Source organism: Naegleria fowleri (genome assembly GCF_008403515.1).
Source record: "Naegleria fowleri strain ATCC 30894 chromosome Unknown tig27, whole genome shotgun sequence".
Taxonomy (NCBI): Eukaryota; Heterolobosea; class Eutetramitea; order Acrasida; family Naegleriidae; genus Naegleria; species Naegleria fowleri.
In genome coordinates this window covers 675,140-697,382 of record NW_025407959.1, presented here as the reverse complement: position 1 = coordinate 697,382, position 22,243 = coordinate 675,140, and the positions used below count along the sequence as shown (strand labels likewise).

The following is a 22,243-nucleotide window of genomic DNA, read 5'->3' as shown; positions in this document are numbered from 1 at the left end:
GTCCCATGTGTAAGAATGTTGTGAATCGAGGTGAATTGAAGGATCATCAAGAGAAATATTGTCCTCTTCATGAAGCGTATCAACAAGTAGAACAAATGAAACATGATTTGGAACAACAATTTGAAGAGAAAAACGCAAAGTTGGAACAAGAGTTTCAAGAACGATTGAAACAATTGGAACAAGAATATCAAGAAAAAGATGAGCTCTGTAAAAAAGAAAATTCTCTCTATTTGGAACAAGAAAAGAACAAGTTGATGCAAGAAAGGGAGGAAATGATGAAACAATTTGAAAAGATGAAAGAACAATTAGAATTGGAAAGAAATGCTCTCCAAGAAGAAAAGATGTCTCGTTACAAATTGGAAAATTCCAACAAACCCATTCATTTGAATGTGGGTGGAAAAATTATGACTGTTTCATTGGGTCACTTTTTAAGAAATGAAAGAGAACCTGAGAATTTATTTGAGAAAATGTTCACAGGAGAATATCCATTGTATGAAACTCCAAGTACTTCTTTGTGGATTGTAAGCTAGTGGTATTTGAAGAAATTTATTCATGGCTAACCGATGGATGTGTTGAAGGTTGTCAATCAAACAAAACTCTCCGAAATCAAGTAATGAAAAAAGCCAAATCGTTCCATTTGTTCAACTTGTTGAGAGAGTTGGAAAATCTTGAAGATGAAGATGGATCTTCATCGAATACCAAATTGAAAATGTCTCAAATTGATTTCATGAATATGGTCAATCTTTCAAGATCTCAAAAAACCACATTGAATTTGTCTGGAATGGATTTGAGAAGTTTGGTCATGCAAAACATGAATTTGAGTCACTGTGAAATCATTCGCTCAAATTTCAGCAAGATGAATTTGAAAGATCTCAAAATCAACAATTCTCGTTTGAACGGATGCAACTTTTCAGGATGTGATTTGACGAATGTTGATTTCTCAAATTGTGATTTGAGAGATTCCAATTTTTGTGGTGCCAAATTGAACTCAACCAATTTCACAAAAGCCAATCTTGAAGGTTGTTTGTTTGATAAGAACACAAAATTCATCTCAACCAAATTGGAAGGTGTTGAGTTGACTAATGCATCATTGAAAGGAGTGAAATTAGAACATTGTAATCTCACTGGGTGTGACATTCAGAACGCTAACACTCAAGGAATGAAAATTTCAAATTGTCAATCGGAGAATGTATTCAGTTCTAGCAATATATTGAATTCAGCACAAGTGTAATGTAAATACAAATAGTTATTGCAACTTAGGAAGAGGTTACAGCCTTCCTGAATCCTTGAAAAAACAAAACTTGAAATATAGAGGTGCTCAAGTTCAATCTTATTTAGCAGGATCCGACACTTTCAAAGTTTCAGAAATTGAAGTTTACCAAGTTTAATGCCTTCACACTGGTACCCTAAGAACAGAGTGAAAAACATGTCCCATGACGCCAAAAACTCTGCCCATTCAGAAGGAATTTGAAGGAAAGATGAAGCCCTCTTCTGAATGCCTTTAACCACTGATTGCGCAGACAGTAGTTTTATCTAAGAGTAACAGCTAACTATCTCCCACAACGTTAGTTAAACACCTGACCTTTATTAATAATAATGTGTTTGGCGAGAACACAAACCCATTAGTCCTTCCTTAAATTAACAAACGAATTTTATTGTTTACTATCTCGAAACACGACGGATTGCTCCAGCGATTATTTTTGAACTTTCTGTCAGTCAATCCGTCAATTGAGGAAATTAAAATCCGATCTATTTAAATTTCCTCAACCGATGATTTTAATTATTAATTTCAGTTCTGATAAGTTTTCTTGTAAAATATTCCAAACGCATAAAAGATCCTCTTGATTCAACTTTTGTTCCGAAAGAAAATATACTTGATATATTCAAATAATGATTGAGTAATGTAAGAGTATCCATTAAATAGGACAAGTTTAAAGTCGAATGTGAAAATTCTCCACGATTTGAAAAGATTCACTTCTCTTAATTCAAGTAGGTTATAATGTAATTCAATACCCTTTCATCCAACACTTGACTCAATCTCTCATAGGCATCTTTACTCGCTCTACTCCATGTGTTTATATTCTTCAAATCATGGGCATTGGGATCTTGTCTCAAAACTTTCAACAATTTTCGAACTTCTGTTGAGCTTAATTGTGTCAACAATGACGCATTCAAAGAATGGACAATATCAGGATCGACATAATATACAGGCAAGTTCGAATGAGTATTTTGAAGAGCATTCAACACTTGCTGTGCATCAGCTCCACTTCTTCCAATCACAAATGTCATCATGTCATGATCCACATAATTGAAACGTCTGGCACTTGCTCTCAAAATTAAATCAGCACCCATAACAAATGCCACTCGAAGATACGATTTGGAATCCTGCAGTGTTCTCGTTTGAGGATGTTGAGGAATCAAGATGGACAAGGGGCATTCCGAAGATCTTAAAAATTCTGACAAACAATTTGCCACTTGTGAAAAACTCACAAAAGTGGATTGCATACTTTCCCATGGGTAGGAAGAAACGAATGGATCCTCTTGTGATGCGAGTTCACACAACAATAGTCGTTCATTGGCATTGTATGCTTTTTGTCCATCTTTGGAATAATCGTATTTTGCCATTTTTGAATGAATGTACTTGTCGTGACTTGGTGACATGAATCCTCCAACGACCTCAATGGGCCTTAACTGTTTTTCATACAAATCCTTGTTTAACTTTTTCGAACAAAGTGATTGCATTCGAAGTTCATAATAATTTTCAGCATAATCTTGAGCTTGTCGAAGCATTTGTAAGTGCATTTTGTGCGGGGGATTGAGTCCTCCTGTGGCAATTAACACTACATAAGCTGGATGATGTTGAATCACTGAGGGAGATTTGTGTGAAAAGTTGGAAGCTTGTGTGGAGAGTCGACAATGTAAATTGTGAGCAATTTTTCGAAGTGGAATCCACTCATAGGTCGTGTCATACTCTTTTTGTTCCTTCTTTAGTTGTTCTCGTTCTTCTTCTGCCACTAACTTCATGAAAGGTTTCACTAAGGGCGAGGAAGGTGAAAAGTTTGTGAGCTTGCAATGTGAATTGCCAATTTCTGAATTGATTTGTGATATTGTGACAGGTGACACTTTCAATACTTGGGTGTGAATGAAATTCAAGAGTTTTGGATAATACGATTCTTGATAGAGCTTGGCCACAAAACATTCTAAGGCCATGAGAGGATTTGGTTGTTCAATGTTTGGAAAATTCCAATGTTCTCCTAAAGAAGAAACAAAATCTGCTTGATAGAGTTGAAAACACGTATTTTGTAAAACAATATTTTGCATGGCTGTTTGACTGTAGACGGCACTAAATATTTTGGATTTGGGATATTTCTGTTTCAATTGTTTGACACTTTCCAAAATAGTCAATCCCTGTTTTTCTTTTCCTCCAAGAGAAGTGATGATTAATAAATGATGATCCTCATGATTCAGAAATAATGAGTTGTCAGTACTATCATCACTCGTTGCTTGATCATCCTTTGAAATTTGAATGAATCGATCATTGTCTTGATTTGAAATTTCAAAATTTTGAACTTGTTCCTTCAAAATTCCAATGTGTCGACAAATATTCTTCAAATATTGAATAAAATCATTTGGTGATTGCAAATGTGTCAAATGATTGATCAATTCATCCAAATGACATTTCTGAACGAGTGTATTAAAAAGCACGTTGTGAAATTTTGAAATCGTTTCCGAGAGATGTGAAAATGATTTGTCGAACCATAGAATGTGAAATTGTGGAGGAGGATGAGTGACAGATCGAGCTCGTGAAGTGTCGTCTGATCTTGAAGATGTGATGGCTTCGGAAGAGTTGATCATTTTTTTTGTGAAAGTTATTTTTGAATTCCATTTTCAGAATTTAAACAATTCAAATTGAAAACGTGAAAGAGACAACAGTCAAACGTTGAAAAGATGATGTGGCATTTTCAATTTCCATGTTGAAGGCATTCCTAAACCGGAAGCTCTACTCGGTTTCAAAGTGGAAACCTGTTGTTTTTTTATAATTCCTCAACACACGCGAAAATCATCATGTTGCTGTAGAGAAGAGCGAGGGAATTTGATTTTCGAAAATTAAAAAAAAAATTGTAAATCGAACCAAACTCGGGTGATCTGTGGTTGAACGCTCTTCTCTGCTCCTACAACGAACGAGCATACAACCTTTGCATCAAAATACCTCTGTCACTACAACTTCATACAACACCACTTCTTATTACAATGAAAATCACCATAGCCCGAGAAAAGCCTTTCATCCATTTGTTTGAACAAAAGTTTCCGAAAGATGTTCGGGAAGCATTGAAAAAGTGGGATCTAGCGAATAATTCCCGATTTGATCAGTTTCATGTGGTGATGGAAGAGGATCAAACAATGAATGTGGATGATTCGAGTTGTGCTTCCACCACTCGGGAAATTCTTTTCAAAAAAAGCCTTAATCAAATCGAGACAATTCGAGAGCTGGCGTTGCAATACTTGACTCATGTTGGAAAGAAAGAATTGGGAGAGGGACTTCGGGTTGAGAAATTAAATTGTCACCTTACGGATATGAGTTTCATTCAGAGAGAATTTATGACGAATGAGGAGTGGTTGTATACCAACTCATTGAACACCCGAAAATGCATGGATGAGCAGATTGATTATGAGTTATATGTCTCGGATGAGTATCGAAAAGCAATGGCATATCTATTGTGGAAAGAAGAATGTTTATCGTATGCTGGACCTCTAAGAATTGAAAATTGTAATTGGAAGGATTATGGGCTGGTGTCACATCATTCATTGAATGAGAACGACGTGGCAACGGATTCAGTGGACGATGAGGACGACAATGGAAATCAATTAATGGATGCTTGTTTTCATGAATTATTAACTAACATTCATGCACGTCTTGTCATTGGAGGAAGATATGGACAATACGAAGATAATGTTGCTCCCTATTTCAACATCACCAAAGAATTATACAAGCAACTGGTTTCTGTGACAAAAAGGAATGAATCTGACAAATCAAGCGGTAAGAACAGTGTTCATATTGTTTCGAGAGCATTCTTGTGTCACTTGCCAGCCTGTCATTCAAGTCAAAGTGTTGATCGCTCGTTCCTAATTCTTGTTGTAGATCCTTTGAAAAAGTGTGTGAGAACATGGCTTCATGAGGAATAAAACACCGCCAAAAGAAAACAATCTATGTAAAATAACATGCTCACACTATGTTTTTTGAATCTGATATGACCAAATCTAGTTGACATTGGGGTGGTCACCATTTGCTCTCACAAAGGTTGATAAGCGATTATAAGTTTGGGTATGAGTGATTGAATGTTGCACTATAAGGGGTCGTTGCCGTTCAAGAGGATTGTTGAAAAATACATGATCTCCAAAAGAATAAGGCACAAAACACTAAAATGTAGAGAATGGGGAATGCAATAAGGCTGTACTTCTTTGGAGCTTTCATACCAGCTATTAGTTTGAATGGCATACGAAATATCATGGTGAACAATAAATCATTTTAGAGTCAAACACTTACCAGCTGTGAAAACAATTCCAACAATTGCTGCATAAAGATAGGAAAACCATGGCGAAAATAGAGAGGGCTTAGGAATGGTTGCAATTCCATTCAAGGATAAAGTGGGGCAAAGGAAGCAATATTGAAAAGTTAAGCAAGGAGCGAGCATGCTAGTAAAAATGATGAAAATTGTGCAAAAATTATTATTATTTGAATAATAACATCATGATGATAAGGTCAACATTTGAGGTTTTGGACCATAACAAACACATACCTAAAGACATGGTGAAATTTTGTGTAAAATTGAATTGGTTTGGTAACAAATAAAATACCGAGCAATAGAGAACCAATACTCAGTATGCAAAATAAATACCAATTGACATGAGAGAGGTTACTTCTCCCAATGACTGTAATGAGATTCACTGATTCCTCGAGAGGTGCATAACAAGGCATCAAACCGTTCCAATAAGTTTTGGAATCAGCATTACCAGCACAGGTGGCACAAACACTCAAATGAATCAGGTAACAGATAGTCCCTATGAAAGAGTTGATGTTGAAGGAGGTGGTTCACAAAAATACTTACCCAAAATAATGGAAACAAGTCCTTGTAGGGCTCCGAATAGACAATCGCTAGGATAATGTACACCAAGATAAATTCTGGCTGCACTAGCGGCAATAGCACTCAAGAAACAGCATGGAATACACCAAATCCAAAATATTACGTCACTCATGGATTCTCCACTTGTGACACATCTAATGAAATAGCACACTAGGAATGCATATACCACCGAACATCTATCGAATGTTACGTCGATTGGGTTAACTTTGATTACAACAAATTCACTTTTCACTCACTTACGTTACTGCACGGCTTGGAAAAGAACTTGTCTTATCTTTTGCAATACATTTTGCTCGTGAGGCCAAATAAGGTCGTACTCGAAACATGAATCTCTTTGGTAATTGACTGAGCATACTCAATGTTAGAATAACCCACATGACATACGATGCAAAATTATCAATTCCAAGAATGTACAAAACTACGGGAGCCAAAATTCCAATTTCAATTGTTGTCAGTGCTGTTACAATCATACTCAAAATGAAAAAAACAATGTTAGGTTTGAATTGAATTATTGAAATGATTTTGTCATCGAATGATTTCCAATAATTTTCAAATTTTGGTGGTATTCGGTATACAACTGAATGTTGGAGTATTAGAAAATATAGAGATCGAGCGGTTGTGAAGCGATTAAATTCCACACATTAACGGTAGCCATTAACAATAAGGACCAAATTTTTGAGTCATGTGTCAACTAATTGTTCGCAACACCAACCAATCAATACTTTGTTAATCAACCTACATTTCTCATAGTCACCCATCATGATGAGTGTCGACGATGTTTCTTCCAAAGATGACAACGTTTCTTGTTGCACAAGAGCTGTTTTTTCATGATGCTCTTCCTCGATAGAATGAGTGTCTGACTTGGAGTCAACAACTTGCGGTTGTGTAATTTCTTCACTGGTGACAATTTCTTCTGTATTCACAATTTTTCCATCCTCCAATGATAAACCACCATCTGCAGAACTGCCGTTCAGTAAATGATGTTGTTCATGCTCTCCATTCTCTTCTTCGTTATGCTCTTCTCCATTTGCTTGATTGTTATAATAATAATCAGTAATTACATCAAAAACTCCGTCCAACGATGAAGAACTTCTATTATGAGGAGAGTTCAAATATCCATCTCCTCTTCTGATGCCACCTAACATGATGATATTTCTCTCCAGTAATTGTCGTGTAGAAATCTTTTTTCTCTTTCTCAATTCCGATGATGAGCTCGTTGTACTGATAGTAGTAGTAGTAGTAGTGGTTGTTGTTCCTGTTGCAGAAGAAGTAATGTTGTTCGTTCCTATTAGTGAATGTTCCTTCGACAGCAGTTGAAATGATGAGCCTTGTTGTTCCGAGAGCAGCAGCACCTTTGTTTGTGTTGGAGATTCCGAGCTGATCGGTGGTGATGGTAGTGGTGGTTGTTGCAATGTTGTTTCTATTTCTCTCAATACTACTACTTGTTCTTGAGGTGAATCCGAGAATGAAGAAGGATTGTGATTCTCCTTGAGCTGTTCCAATGATGCAATGATATCAGTTGCTGATGAGGTTGCAAAGAGTTCTTTATTTTTTTCGTTGTTATTGTTGTCGAAAGGATGATGATGAACAGATTTGGAAGTTAAATCTTCCGTTGATGATGATGAGGAGAAGGGAGGAGTGATGAAGGAATTGGATGAAAGAATGGTATCGGAGAGTAAATGAGAAGATGAAGGATGATTTAGAGGAACAGATGATTCATCATCGGCAGCAGAATGTTGATGAGCGTTGGACAATTTTGGAGTGTTGGTGTTAAATGTCGGAGATGAAGTTTGTCGACAAGTGGAGGTCACCACAGAAGAAGAAGAGGACGAAAAGGTTGTTGATGAAGGTTGAGAGGAGATGTTTACGCATTGATCTTCTTCTCTAGATGGTTGCAGCATTTTTGTAACGGCTAGGAGAAGAGGTATTTTGTTTATTGAAAAAAGTTCTGCCAAGTCAAATGTCACATCACTTTTGAAAACCACAAAAAGAATGTCATCCTCAATGACGAGTGGCAACTCTTCGGATTCGTCGTCCTTCATTGATTATGCTTCTCTTTTTCATCATCAATGTATGCTCGCCCAGGAAATTCCTCCACTCCAACAACAACCACAAAACTTCTCCTCCGATTCTAATTTCCAACCACAATATTTCACACCACCAACTTCTGACCCAACCACCACCACTACTACAACGACTTCCTTCTTATTGGATGATCCTCTTTCCCAAAATTTTTCCATCTCTTCTCATCATCCTCATGAATTTCTTCGAATCGGAGATTGTATTTCACTGTGCACTGATTTATCATCGGGAGGAACCTCCGCAGCTGGTTTTTTGAGTGTGGATGGAATTAATTTAACTTGTTCGGAATCCATCAAGGGGTAAGTATGGCTATCCTTGATAGAATACATTTTAAATTTTGGTGATGCTGTTTGTATATATATTTGTTTCAATATTGTCATGAATTAATCTTTTTGTTCCTTTTTCATGTGATTGATGGATATAATCATATGATTTCGGTCGACGTGATGATGAACTGGAATGTCGAAAATTAAAATTAATTTTCATCATCAAAAAATTGTCGATTGTGGATGTGTACTTTCATGTGCACATGTACATATAATGGACCACCATTCATCATCAACATCATCACCATGATAGAAATAAGCAATATGTTCGATGTGGATTGATTGAAGCAACTCCATATGGATCCTCTCGAAACAATATTACATCGAGCAACACTTCAAATTCGTCTTCTTCCTCGTTTCAACAACAAAACGGCAACTCACAATTCTTTGTTCCAAATTTTGAGCAATGTGTCTTTCAAATTTGTCATCCGAAAAGTTATTCAGCACGAAAAGGTTTCTATCAATTCAAAGAAAATTTAGAAATTAAATTAGCTTTAGGAAAAAAGAAACCACACAACGATGCATCGAATTCGTCTGAAATTTCTTCACAACTTCATCAATTGGAACAACGTATGGAACGTGAAGTTCAACAAAACAAATTGGAAGCTGAGAGGAATTTAGGTCGACCAGTTCTGTACGGACAAGCTGTACAATTATTTCACATGCAGACCCAGAGCTATTTAACAGTGGCGAGAGAGTCTGCAGAAATGCAAAAAGATTGCATGAGACTTGGATTAGATAAGGAAGGTTCTCCTTACTCGTATTTTGAAATTTTGCCTTACTCAAGTTTTCAAAAGGATGGAGAGAATGTAAAACTCTCGGATCAAATTCGTCTGTTTAACAGAAAATCAAATCAATTTATTCACTTGTCCTATTATAGATTCAACATGAGTGACGAGGAATCGGGTGTGATTCATCATCACCACCAAAATGAAACTGTTTCATATTCAGAAATTGCTTTAGCAGCTGTCAAGTCATCGAAAAATAAGAACAAGTATTCGTATGATACTCGCAGAGAAGTGAATGTTTCGAATAGTACCGCTTTCACAAGATGGAGATTGAGATTATTCTCCTCGTATGCTCATTCATCGAGTACGAATGTGATGAATGAAAGATATTTGAAAGTGGGCGACGTGATTCGAATTTTCCACAAAGAATTAGATGGCTATTTGACTGTGAATGATCAGACAGGTCGTGTGAAATTACTAAAAAAACCTGTGAATATGCTTGAATCGGGCTTTAATAAGGATGATTTGGACATGACCTCTCGACAAAATTCGTCAAATGTTTCAGGCAGTGGCTCCAATGGTAGCGATCATGCTTCTTCCTCCTCAGGAAATAATTACCTCACAGTTCAAACATTATGGAGAATTGAATATTTGGATCCAACTTGTTCCTCAATTGTGAAATGGTCGTCTCTCTTTCGTTTAAGACATATTGCCTCTGGTAAATACATGATCATTCGACCCATTCGAGGAATTACTCTAGAAACCGATGATACTATTGAGGAGAGGTTCGAAAAAGATTTAACTCTTTCCAATGATACAAGTGTGACAGTTCAAGCCACTCCTCGAAGAGGTTCCACCCTTCATTCCATGGCCACACCAAGAACGTCACGTGCTGGAGGATTGGCTTCCATGGTGCAAGACAATTTATGGACTGTTCATGTTGAGAGTTATGATCACGTGTTATCTCAAGAATTTCTATGCAGTATTTTCCAATTCACAGATTCTACAGGTGGAAAAAAAAGGTAAAAAGGTTCAAACGAATGACTACTTTAGATTGAAGCATCCATCTACTGATTCATGGATTCACGTTTCTAGACCTAGCTCTCATTCCACCTATCAGAGAGTGACTTGTACCACTAAAATGTTTGAACAAGATGTATTCCATTTCAGTAAGGTTTCACAGTCTGAATTGGATGACGTGTTGACAGTATCGAGCTACATTCCAATTATGACTTATTTCAAGTCCAAGTTACACGATGATTTGATCGAAAAGTCAGACATCAAGCTCTACATCAATGTCCTCTCGAGTGCTATTAGATTTTGCACAATAAGTGAAGAAACAGATCCACTTGTGAGAAGTGGCATTCCAGTAAGAAATCGACAAAATATTATCAAAGACATGGGAATTATTTCTATTGTTATGGATGTCATTACCGTCTTGTTGAAAAAACACATTACTATTGAAGATTTAGTAATGATCAACGAGAAGCCTGAAAAGTTAATTTATTTTGACATTATTCAATATTCATTCCGTTTAGTGAGGCAAGCCGTGATTGGAAACGAATCAAATGGTTTATATATGGCTCAATATATCAACTTTATCCAGACTTTGATTGAGCATAGCATTAGCGCGAGCGAGGCCTTGTTAGAAATTCTCTCCAACAACTATGCCTTGTTAAATATGATCACCAATGATCAAATTGATTTCTTTGTCAAGTTACTCTATGACATCCCAACAAGCGGTACACTTTCAAAAATTTCTGCCTTAAAAGTATCGAAGGGGCTCAAGAAAGCTGTTTACTTATCCTTCTTGACCAGCTTAATTATTTGTGAAGGAAAAACAGTTTTCAAGAATCAGAGATATATCAGTGATTTACTTTTTGTGACCTATAAGGATCACATGAGAAAAGTTTTTATCATTCCAAAAATTGGTTACAATGGAAAGGTTGTAATTGAAGTGAATCATGACGAAATGGATCTCATTAGTTTCACAAAATCGGCAACCGATACCAATTATCCTGGATATTCGAGACCCAACTATGAACAACTTATCTTTTTCCAAGAAGAAATTAAATTATTTGCTGCATTATGTACAGGAAGAAACGAAGACATTGAAAGTACGCGAAAATCAGTAGTCTCACTCTTCAGCTATGAAGTGGTGTGCAAATGCATTAGTGAGGAAAAATTGACACCAGCAATTCGAACTTCATTTGTAAAATTATTATTGCAATGCTTTGTGGACACTGAAAAGAGAGAGACAAGACCTCTCGTTGAATACACAAGAAAAATTTCAGCGTTGCACCAAAAATCACGTGACGATGTTCCATCCTCAGAATTGAAAGAAGTCAAAGAATTCTTACAGACTTTTTTGAGTGATAAGGAGAATTATGAACTTGATGTGGCGTTTGACAAGAAGGATCACAACATTTTTGTGCTGAGCTTAATGACGCTCTGTAAGCGAATGGTTGAAGTTGGTGTTTTAACAATCGCAGATTTTGAAGAAGGATCTCTTGCCAAAGCATTATACGACACACTGCGAGGGGATAATGACAAGAAAAATGGTGTTCCTCTCACTGAGGAAGAACAAATTCTTCAATCTGAAGAAAACATTACCGTCATGAAAATTAAGGTCGAAATTGCAAGCATTTTTCACATGTTGTTTGATATTCTGCTCGATAAGAGAATCACCAGTTTCTTACAATTTTTCTGGAAAAAGTACAGAGAAGAAGAAATTGAAACTGTTCTCAAGGATTATGATTTTTATTTGGTCGACACCAAAGAAGCTCAACAAAAAAGAAAGGAATTTAAAACAGTTGTGCAAGACATTGACTCGAAAGAGCATCTCATGTTACAAGAAGTGTTGAAACCAGATTTGATTTTTACTCGAATGGACAAATTCGATATTCAACTTTTAGCTTTAACTCGATATCACAACCAAGAGTTAGCCACCATATGCCTGAGTTTATTGATTAGAAAATATAGAGCAGCTCAAGAACTGTCTGAAGCGTTACCTAAAATTGAACTCATTGTTTCAAGAGACATGGCCAAGTCCTACGATCAAATGTCACAACGTATTGCAGATCTCAGATCAGTATTCGGTTATGGACAAGGAAATTACATTGGCGTTCGAAGAATCACAGAACAAGAAGAAAAGAAAGTTCTAAAATCTCTCGATGAAATGACAAGCGATCTTGTCAAAAATGGCCATCGATCTCAAAGAATTATCAGAAATTTATCTGTTCAAGATATTATCTTTTCCTTCCTTAAAAAAGATTGGATTGTCTCATCTGAAATTCAAGAAAAAGGAATTGAATTGTTAACTTCATTCGTGAGCAATAATTCAGACAATCAGAAAATATTATTTCCACACATGCAATTCTTTATGGAACTATTAGGAGAAAATCGAGTATTGGATGGAAAGATTGTTCGACTCTTGTGTGAAATGGTTAAAAATAATCGAGCTCTTTGTAGCACCATTGAAGAAAAACACATCGAGTCCTACATTGATGAAATTGCACAACAGAGATGTGCTTTCATGTTAACATTTTTGCATGTTCTTTTAGGAACTACTGGTGGAAATCCAATCAAGCGTAATCAAACACTTATTACCAAGTATCTCTTGGAGAGAAAGAAGGACGTCATGGTCCTCTTCAAAGACGAAGAAGGTCTAAGAGAGCGTAACAATCGTATCATGAAAGGAGAGCATTATACTGAACCAGATGGAATTTTGAATTATCACATTGCCTTGCTTTATTTATTGGCAGCTCTTGCGGACGGTAAAAATCGTGAAAGTGAACAAAAACTTCAAACACTCTTTTCGTATGAAGAGTTATTGGAACAAGCATGTTCGCCATACACATTACCTGTTCTGAGAAATCCTCTAATGAAAGTGATTGACGAAATTTATCTCAATGTGGAAAAGCTTTCAGATGACGAATCTGGAACCAAGAGCAAAATTAATGTCAATCACCCATTATTATTCAAACTCTTTTCTAAAATGATTCGTGAGCTGGAAGTTCTTGAAATCACCAACACATTTGGAGTTGACACACCTCCTTCCACAAGTGCCATGTCACCAACGCACACTCGAACTCCAACGACACCTAGCAAGTTTATCAGTAATCCAGCTGCTCTCCTAACGCCAAGCAAAACCAAGTTAACAACAACAAGTGCTAAAAGAAGTTCCAAAACTTACTCGACTGCTGTCACAAAAATTACACCAATGGAAGAGGATCAAGAACTCTATCGAGTCGATAATTACTACTTGTTTGAAGTAATGATTCCATTTATTAGAGATTATTTTCATCTTCATTTTCCTCCTCCAAATGTTTCAAAAGAACAATTGGATATTGCCGAAGATTTGCTTCTTAAAATTATTGATCTTCACAAGCATACCATCAATCCAGAACATCGTGAACGAGTTCACAAATGCATCACTGCCATGTTAAAAAAGAGTATGACTTCTACAAGTCAACGCGCCATTTCACACTTCTTGTCCAGTAAGGCGTCAAAGGCCAAAATTCAGAGAAGTCGAATTCAAACAACTGCAAGTACTGAAAAAGATGAAAGAATTCATGAGACCTACAAGAAATATTTGAACACTAGAATTATTTCGAAAATATTGAAACGAAGTAATTTTACTGATTTGGGATTGCTCTTCTCAAAATATGATGGATTCATTAAGGTTCTTGTGAACGTTTTATTGGAATTGAATACTTTAGGTTTTAACAATACGAATTTACAAGTTGGATTGTTTGGCATGGAAATTCTGAAAAATATTGTCGCTCAACAACACACTGGATCGATCTCCAAGTTGGATTTGGTTGAAAAAAATGTTCCAGAAGTAGTGATTGAACTCATTAAGAGTCCTCATCATCGTATTGTGAAATCCACAATTGAACTTGCAATTTTAATTCTCAGCGAAGGTGACATTCAAGTCCAACACCGAATGAACAAGTTATTGACCGAAAGTGACTCTTCAGACTTCTTCACATCCGTTCGAGATCGAATTCGTTTATCCAAACTTGAAATTAAGGAACGTAAAAACTATCTGAAAAAGAAGAGAGAAAAAGAATTTGCACTCTCCAATCAAAGACAGGCTAAAAAAGAAGACACTACTCAAGAAATGGATGGATCAAGTAACGCGAATGAAGATTTTGTTGAAAAAGGATTTATTTTCAACATGATGGAATTTTTGAGACTTCTCTGTGAAGGTCACAACACACAAAATCAGTTACTTCTTCAACATCAACCTAGAAACAGAACTAGCATTGATTTAATTTCCGAAATTGTTGATTATCTAGTTGCTTTGGAAAAGAAACTCGATTCTGACAATGTCGACATTGCAGTTCAAGGTTTCAAAACTTTGATTGAATTTGTTCAAGGACCAGCAGTGTTCAATCAAGATCTTGTTGGAACTTCTCGCAAAATTTATCCACGTCTCATTAACGAAATTATGTCAAAGTCATACGATGACAGCAAGTTGACAAAACAACAAGAATTAGAATTGAAGAAACAAATTACCTTGTTGCTTATTTCCCTATTAGAAGGAAGAAACAAAATAACTCTAGAATTTATGAAAGCTTCCATTCATTTGGATGATTTTGAAAATTTACTCTTGTACATTTCTCGATTATTTCAATCTCTTTCTGGAACCAATAACGACCATGACGATTGTGAAGAGTTAATCGAACTTCAAAAACGAATGAGAAGAGATTTTGGAACGCACTATCTCTATAACTTTGATCGTTCTTCGAAAAATCCCATTCTTGTCGACGACTATATGGAATCCAATATGGAAATTCTTCGAGTTCAGTTCGAAGATTTAGGAATGCATATTTTCTTCCTTCTCTCCATGCTCAAAGACAGTGAAAATGAACTTCTCGGTAAAGCGAATACCTCCTTTTCCACCATGGTTCCAACCATGGACGAAGAATATCGAAAACGTCGAGTCAGTAACTTTTTCCAAAATTATTCAAAAGAAGTTTTCTTTTTCCAACAACGTTCTGGAAGTATTGAAGTGTTGAGAGGCAATTCCATTGAAAAAGTTTACTTCCCCAAACCCAGTATTTGTAATAACATTATTGATAAGGCAAGAAGTAATTATGTGCAATCGCTTCATGTGATGACACCTCAAGAAAAGGTCAGAAAATTATATAATGACACATTTAGTCGATTTTATGTGGAAATGTGCCATTATGAGAATATGAAAAATCAACAAGTCATTCCACGTGCTCATTCGGATGCAAATGCAAGTGATGAAGAAGATGAAAGTGATAGTATTGAAGAAAATTTTAATGAAACTGGAGTACTCATTCCATCCATGTCACATGTCACAGCAAAAGTGCTGCAAAAAAAGAGAAAAAAGAAAAAGACAAACGAAACAAAAACAGCAACTTGGGAGTACATTGCAAATTATTGGGACTATTTTAGATTTGCATTATTTTTCCTCTCTGTTGCTATTAATATTATTTTATTAGCTTCCTATAAGAGAATTTATGCTACTGACACTGTTTCTGGAATTCCAGTGCCAGGTGACACTTTTGACATTTTTTCCAGACCCAAAACGACAGCCCCAAGAAGTTTAGCGAGTGATACTGTGTTAGTTATATTTGGAGTGATTCAGTTGATTTATTTAGTGTGCCTCTTCATTATTTATGCAAAATTGTTCTTAACATTGGAAGTTAAAAAGAGATTTAAATTGAAGAGAAATGAGACATGGGATTCCATTCCTGTGAATCGCGATTTTATTGTGAAGTGCTTTATTTACACATTGAAGGACTCTCAGATTTGGTTTTTTACGACTTATATTATAGTGTCTGTGTTAGGATTATTAATTCATCCCATCTGTTATTCCATTCAACTATTTGAATGCGTATTTTTATTCAAATCATTGACCGACGTGTTGAAATCCGTCACTACTAATTGGAAGAGATTATTTTTCACAGGCATGCTCTTGTCGATTGCATTATTCTTCTTTGGTACGCTGTACTTTACATTCTTCTCAAACGATTTTGTGACATCCAAAACCAGTGCCAAAACATGTGAAGACATGTTGAGCTGTTATGTGACCATGTTGGATTATGGATTTAGAGGTGAGAGTTTCTGGGAAGATATTTATCCGGTGAATAATAGTGTTCAGAGGGCAATTCTTGATTTGGCATTTCTCTTGTTAGTCGTCGTGTTGTTGACCAACGTTGTGTTTGGTGTCATTCTTGACTCATTCGAAGTTCTCAGAAATGAACGAGAAGACAGAAAGAAGGACATTAAGGATCGATGTTTTATTTGTGGATTGGAAAGAACAAAATTCGATACAAAAGCAAACGAAGGCATCACATTTGAAAAGCATGTGAAAGAAGAGCACTATTTGTGGAATTATGTCTATTTTCTAATTTATCTCTATCAAAAGCCAATTACAGAATATACAGGAACAGAGCAATACATTTACGAAAGATGTGAGGACAATGATGACATTAATAGTTTCTTCCCGATATTCAGATCGCTCTCTTTAGAACAATCCGAACATTTACAGCAAACCTTAAAATCAGCAGCTGTGACAGCCACAAAGGTCGATCTATCCACAATGGATGCATCGAAAAAAGTAGGAACCAGATAGAATTTCACTAAATTTCCATTTCATAAACAGGATTTGAGTAGCATTAGAGAGTTACATCTATTATTGTTGTGGTGATCCAACACTTCTCGTAAAGTCTGATTCATCTACTGTTTAGAGTCAATGACTGGAGAGGAACAAATCTTTACACACAAATCCACATCATGCAAATGGTTGACAAGATCATTGTAGAATCGTGGTGGCACATTTTCCATCAACTTGCAAACTTCACTCACTACTTCATGTGGATTAGCATTTGGAATGACATCATTTTGAATGTAATTGTCTTGTTTTCCTCTCATTCTTAACAACTCATTTCTCTTCAATTTCACCGCTGCATAGACACACAAAACAACCATATGAAAACCGGTCGATAAGAAGAAATCCCAATACACTGTGGCGATTTGAATGTCCATCACACTGCACATGAATACAGAAATGTCTACTCAGTCATTTCCACGAAATTAAGTTAACAAATTTGCAACATCTTCATCACTTACACTTAAATGCCCAAAATCTTGCCGTTACTTTGTTCTGCTGAAATAATTTGAACAATTCTGGATCGTCGATTTGTATTAATTTGTCCACCAAATTGCAAGCGGCATATACTCCTTCCATACCATTCACAGATGCATTTTGTAAAGATCTATTTTTTGGATTAATGTAGGTTGGAAATACTTTTGTGCATAATCGATCGAAACAATAGTATGCTTCAATTTCGCTCATGTGAAGCAATAATAAAGAGCAAAATACTGTCATTCCCTGAATGAACGAATAGCGATCTCCATGAGTCAGTAAAAAACTGTTGATAATTCTTTTCATCTTTTTGAACAATTCTTCTTTGAGAAGCTTTTGTCTTTTTTTCGTAATTTTTCCACTCACCAAATGCTGCAATTTTTTGTAATTATCATGCACATGGAAATGAATAATATAATAATAATAATATATATTATATTATTATATTATAATAATAATTATAATAATTAATAAAAAAAACGCCACAATAAAATATACATACAGGGAAATAGCCAATTGTACGATCAATATCTTTCAACAAGCTGCCATAATCTTCCGCTTGTGACCCTTGAGCTACCAATGTAATGTAGTGATCTAAATCTACTAGTTTAATTCTCAGCAGTGCTAGCCATACTTTTCTACGAATACTATTCTCTCGAAATGTTTTCTTACACTCGATACAATCTGAATAATCCATTTCAGACTCTTCATCCCATTCATCTTCGTACATGAATCGTTTTGTTTCAAAATTTTTGATGGCATCCAACAAATCATTTTGAAGGAATTTCAATGTTTCTTCAGAATGTTCCTTCTCCGAGTAGGCCTTTCTCAACTTTTCCTCGCATTGTATTACCTTCTCATAATCACATTTTTCAATCATAAATTGTAAAGTACAGGCCTCACACTTTTCCTTATATTTTCCTAGTAACACTGAGTTTTTGTGTTTCTAAATGATGATCATGTTTTCAATAATTCCGATATTTCATGTATTTCAATAATTCCAAACAACAGTGATGATAAATAGTATTTCGGAAATTATTATCATCATGATGAATATGATGGTGGATAACAACAATAATAATAATAACAATAATCGATTCCGATACAATATTTCCAACATCTATAACCACTACTCACCAATGTTTCTTTCGGTAAACCGTCCAAAACAATCTTCTCTCTCAACAAATCCAAACACAACTCCACATTCGGTTCATTCACGTTCGCCATTTGCAAAATTTGTTGAAAGGAAACATCCGCACTCGATGGAAGCCTCACTCCTCCTCCATCATCACAAAGAAGCGGAGGAATTGGCTCCGATTTCATGTCTAGTTTCTCTTCGTCCCAAAACATTTGATCGTTGGTGAGCGTCCTTCGTAGTCGTTTGTTTTCCATTTTTGGATTTTTTTTTATATTTTGTGTTTTGATTTTATGTGAAATAACTTTCAAAACAAAAGATCATTTCATATGTTGTTTTTGTGCCACTTTTATTAAGATGTCATCTATTTGACTTGATGATGAGATGACGAAATTAAGCTCTTGAGGAAATTCTAAATTTGTTTACTCTCCAATTTTGTTAATCTTGAACTTGGAACCAAAAAAACAAACAAAAAAATGTCTCAACAAGGGGAGAGAGAAAAGGAATTTCAAATTGCTTCTCTTGCTGTCGATTGCTTTCCAGATGAAATTTTAGCACACTGTAAAGTGAGAATTTATATCTTTTCAGAAAAGTTAAACAAGAATGAAGAATTGACAACTGACATGTGGAAAGATTCTCTTCTTGTTGGTCTTTGCACGTAAGTGTTTCAAACGTTTTTCATGTCTTTGTTCTTATCCACGACTATTCAGATTGCATGTGAATTATATGGATCATTCACCGAGAGTCTATGTGACGAATCTTTTGACTCGACAAGTTTGTTTCACTGCAAAAACTGTTTTAGAGTTAAAGATTCAAGATCGAAAGTGGATTAGTTTTAAATTTAAAGAACAAGATTACACTGTTGGAATGGTAGGTAAAATAGTAATTTCTTCCGAATAATGATTTTAGTTATTCATTATTTATTCCTATAGCGATTGTTAGACGATGATGAAATTTCTGAAAAGTTTATTGCAAAATTCTCGGAAATTCTTCTTCACAAATATAGATCTGAAAAAGAAGTCTCAGAAAATCGAAAAATTGAGCTTCAAGCAGATAAGATCAAACTCAATGATACCAAGAAACGGTTTTCCTTAACTTCCATATTTAGAAAAAGTAAACCGACCAGCATGTCTCCTCGAGCAAGCATTGTTCCGACTTCTGAGCTTCAACATCCTGAAAAGATTAGAATCTCAATGCCAAAAACCGAAAACTTTAGTCATGTTACACATATTGAGTACGACAAGGACACCCATCAATTAGTCGACGTGGCACCTGAATGGAATAATTTTTCACATCAAGGACCATCTGATAAACAAGAAGAAATTCCATCCATTCGACCTGCCATTGAAGAAACCACTCCTTCTGAGAGTAAACATTCTCCTCTTGAAGAATTAACACCAGTCAAAGAAAAAGAGCGAAACACGAACACTTCAAAGCGTCAATTACCTGCACGACCTCAAAAGAAACTCATTCGACCGCAAAAGCAAGAGGAGAATGAATTTGCAAACATTCTTCGAGAACGTAGAAATCAAATCGAAGGAGATGTTACGACCACCACTGAGGAGTGTTCCACCTTATCTGACACTTCCAATCCTTAATTGTCATGATTTACTCAAAATACTTCAAAAATTCTTCCAATTCAGGATTTAAATAAAACAAGTTTGAATTGTGAAGGAGTGGTTCTTGATGCGGTTTTGAATGTTCATTGGAAACAAGTTGTTGTGCAGAGACAATCTCAATATTCGATTCCACGACAGAGGTATTCGAAAATTCTTGATTGTGTGTCAACTCCCTTAACAATGCCTCTTGATTTAGAAAATGATCCTTTTCCATTTGTTGTAAACTCGATCAAGAATTCACGAATGGTGTTGAAATTTCTGTTTTTCTCAAATTTAAAGGAGTATGAACCATCATGGGTCCATTGGGATTTGAAACAAGTACATGAGGAGCAGAAAATATTGAATGATTACTACCAATGTTGTTGATGCTATTTGGATTGACATTTGGCAACTCATTCATGAACAGCATTTTCGAATTTGGAGAAGGCAACATTCCACAATGAGGATGATACATGGGCGAAATGAGTTGAGAAGAGTAACAATTATTAGGATTTCCCCACAACGAATGAGCATTTGTGGTCGCCATCGTGACGCTGTTTGAAAGGACTTGCAACGGTTGTGGTGGTTGTGTCAGAACTGAAATAATCCTTCCCATCGAAGAAGTTTCCGTATGTGGCACTTTTTCTTCATTTGAATGGCCACATGCGCAATGCGAATGAGGAGAAACATTAGGAGCGATTGAATCCATCACATGAAGGTTTGTGGTTGTACTTTTTGACGCGCAGGTCAAAGAATGATGAGTTCTCAACTTTTTACAATTCAGTTCATTCTGATCGATCGATTCATGAATTTTTGATTGTGTTTTCTCCTTCTTCGAAACGATAGTTATTAAATCTTCATCATGACAAGTTTCTTGACATGAATTGTTCTTTCTCTTTTGTCCTCTATTATTGGATTTCTTTGATTTCTTCTTGACTTGTCTCTGTTTCTTTGATGAGTTGATTTTTGAATCTTCTCCACTTGGTGATGAAGAATGTGAAGAATTTGACAAATCGAGTGGTCTTGTCTTTCCATGTCTGACCAAGTACAATCCACACTTGTTACATAAAATTTCTCCCATTAATCTCTTTCTCCACATGGGTGTGGATTCAGATTGACAGTTGGCACATTTGGTTTTTCCAGTGTGTCTTAGACGAGGAAAAAGTGGTCGTCCAGTGATTGGAGAAAAAGAGGATGGAACAGGAGGGGAAGTGGTTGTAAATGGTGTGGTGGTCATTGAGGAACTGTCATGGTTGCATGCAGATGGACATGAGTCGAATGTGGTGGTCGTGGTTGAGGACGTGCTTGGATGGCAAGTGACAGTTGGCAATTGATGGGTGGGAGGAGAAAGGGACGTTGAAACACTCTCTAGATGAGAGCTCATGGATGACGATGTACTTGAAGAATTAGAGGATGAAAAGAGATAATGTTTGAAATCTTGTTCAAAATCATCAAGATTTTGGCATGGAGCGTTGACATTTGAACCGTGGTGCTTGTGGTTCATTTCTTCCAAAATGTGGTTAAATATAATAGCGATCAACTTTTTGGTGATGGTTCTTCCAATGAATGGATCACTCGAAATTATATTCCAACAAAAGTCTCCGAGAGTGATGGAAGTGATGAAACAAGTGATCTCTTGTTGGAGTTTTTCTTTCGAAAGATTTGTTGATTGGTAACGAATTTAAATGTCCTGAAACTTTTGCTGGGAATTTCACTCACTCCACACGGCGCGATTTCAATGGTTGTGACAAGGAAAAGGGACGTGTTCTTGTTGTTGAATGATTTATTTACTTTCCAAAATGTTCCTTGTGGTTGTTGGTGGAGGTTTGAAATGGAAATATCCACAATCGTAAATACATGAAAACGACAAGAAGCCAATCGAAAGATTCATGATGAAGAAGAAGGAGATTGTTGGAGTTCTTTGTCGAGGATGATATCTGTTGGGATCTATCCTTCATTCAACAAGCTGTAACCACAACAAGAAGGAAACCGTTCATTGAAGTTATTTATTATGGACATAGTGTGATTTAGTTGGAAAAGCAGGATCTTTCAAATTCCAACAAGTTTGTTGTTGCAGTGAAGTGCTGCAAGGTTGGAAGGATT

At 36.0% G+C, this 22,243-nt stretch overlaps 9 protein-coding genes across 9 annotated transcripts; 5 read left to right on the top strand and 4 right to left on the bottom strand.

The window, feature by feature from the left end:
• Positions 1-5: 5 nt before the first annotated feature.
• Positions 6-530, top strand: FDP41_001807 (uncharacterized protein; the record flags this gene model as incomplete). The annotated part of the gene is made up of 1 exon (XM_044704932.1): positions 6-530. One exon carries the CDS (start codon positions 6-8, stop codon positions 528-530), a length of 525 nt encoding a protein of 174 aa, XP_044564177.1.
• Positions 531-613: 83 nt separating this feature from the next.
• FDP41_001806 (uncharacterized protein) lies at positions 614-1,231 on the top strand (the record flags this gene model as incomplete). Its single annotated transcript, XM_044704931.1, has 1 exon — positions 614-1,231. One exon carries the CDS (start codon positions 614-616, stop codon positions 1,229-1,231), a length of 618 nt encoding a protein of 205 aa, XP_044564176.1.
• Positions 1,232-1,980: 749 nt separating this feature from the next.
• Positions 1,981-3,855, bottom strand: FDP41_001805 (uncharacterized protein; the record flags this gene model as incomplete). The annotated part of the gene is made up of 1 exon (XM_044704930.1): positions 1,981-3,855. One exon carries the CDS (start codon positions 3,853-3,855, stop codon positions 1,981-1,983), a length of 1,875 nt encoding a protein of 624 aa, XP_044564175.1.
• A 396-nt stretch (positions 3,856-4,251) lies between these two features.
• Positions 4,252-5,184, top strand: FDP41_001804 (uncharacterized protein; the record flags this gene model as incomplete). Its single annotated transcript, XM_044704929.1, has 1 exon — positions 4,252-5,184. The coding sequence occupies one exon, from the start codon at positions 4,252-4,254 to the stop codon at positions 5,182-5,184; it is 933 nt and encodes a 310-aa protein (XP_044564174.1).
• A 181-nt stretch (positions 5,185-5,365) lies between these two features.
• FDP41_001803 (uncharacterized protein) lies at positions 5,366-8,044 on the bottom strand (the record flags this gene model as incomplete). Its single annotated transcript, XM_044704928.1, has 6 exons — positions 5,366-5,478; positions 5,546-5,694; positions 5,799-6,060; positions 6,108-6,319; positions 6,384-6,720; positions 6,883-8,044. The coding sequence occupies 6 exons, from the start codon at positions 8,042-8,044 to the stop codon at positions 5,366-5,368; spliced, it is 2,235 nt and encodes a 744-aa protein (XP_044564173.1).
• A 91-nt stretch (positions 8,045-8,135) lies between these two features.
• Positions 8,136-16,894, top strand: FDP41_001802 (uncharacterized protein; the record flags this gene model as incomplete). The annotated part of the gene is made up of 3 exons (XM_044704927.1): positions 8,136-8,524; positions 8,805-10,301; positions 10,375-16,894. 3 exons carry the CDS (start codon positions 8,136-8,138, stop codon positions 16,892-16,894), a joined length of 8,406 nt encoding a protein of 2,801 aa, XP_044564172.1.
• Positions 16,895-16,998: 104 nt separating this feature from the next.
• Positions 16,999-18,799, bottom strand: FDP41_001801 (uncharacterized protein; the record flags this gene model as incomplete). The annotated part of the gene is made up of 4 exons (XM_044704926.1): positions 16,999-17,333; positions 17,392-17,779; positions 17,910-18,353; positions 18,545-18,799. 4 exons carry the CDS (start codon positions 18,797-18,799, stop codon positions 16,999-17,001), a joined length of 1,422 nt encoding a protein of 473 aa, XP_044564171.1.
• Positions 18,800-19,018: 219 nt separating this feature from the next.
• Positions 19,019-20,140, top strand: FDP41_001800 (uncharacterized protein; the record flags this gene model as incomplete). Its single annotated transcript, XM_044704925.1, has 3 exons — positions 19,019-19,200; positions 19,253-19,412; positions 19,475-20,140. The coding sequence occupies 3 exons, from the start codon at positions 19,019-19,021 to the stop codon at positions 20,138-20,140; spliced, it is 1,008 nt and encodes a 335-aa protein (XP_044564170.1).
• Positions 20,141-20,390: 250 nt separating this feature from the next.
• Positions 20,391-21,644, bottom strand: FDP41_001799 (uncharacterized protein; the record flags this gene model as incomplete). Its single annotated transcript, XM_044704922.1, has 1 exon — positions 20,391-21,644. The coding sequence occupies one exon, from the start codon at positions 21,642-21,644 to the stop codon at positions 20,391-20,393; it is 1,254 nt and encodes a 417-aa protein (XP_044564169.1).
• Between the last annotated feature and the right edge of the window lie 599 nt (positions 21,645-22,243).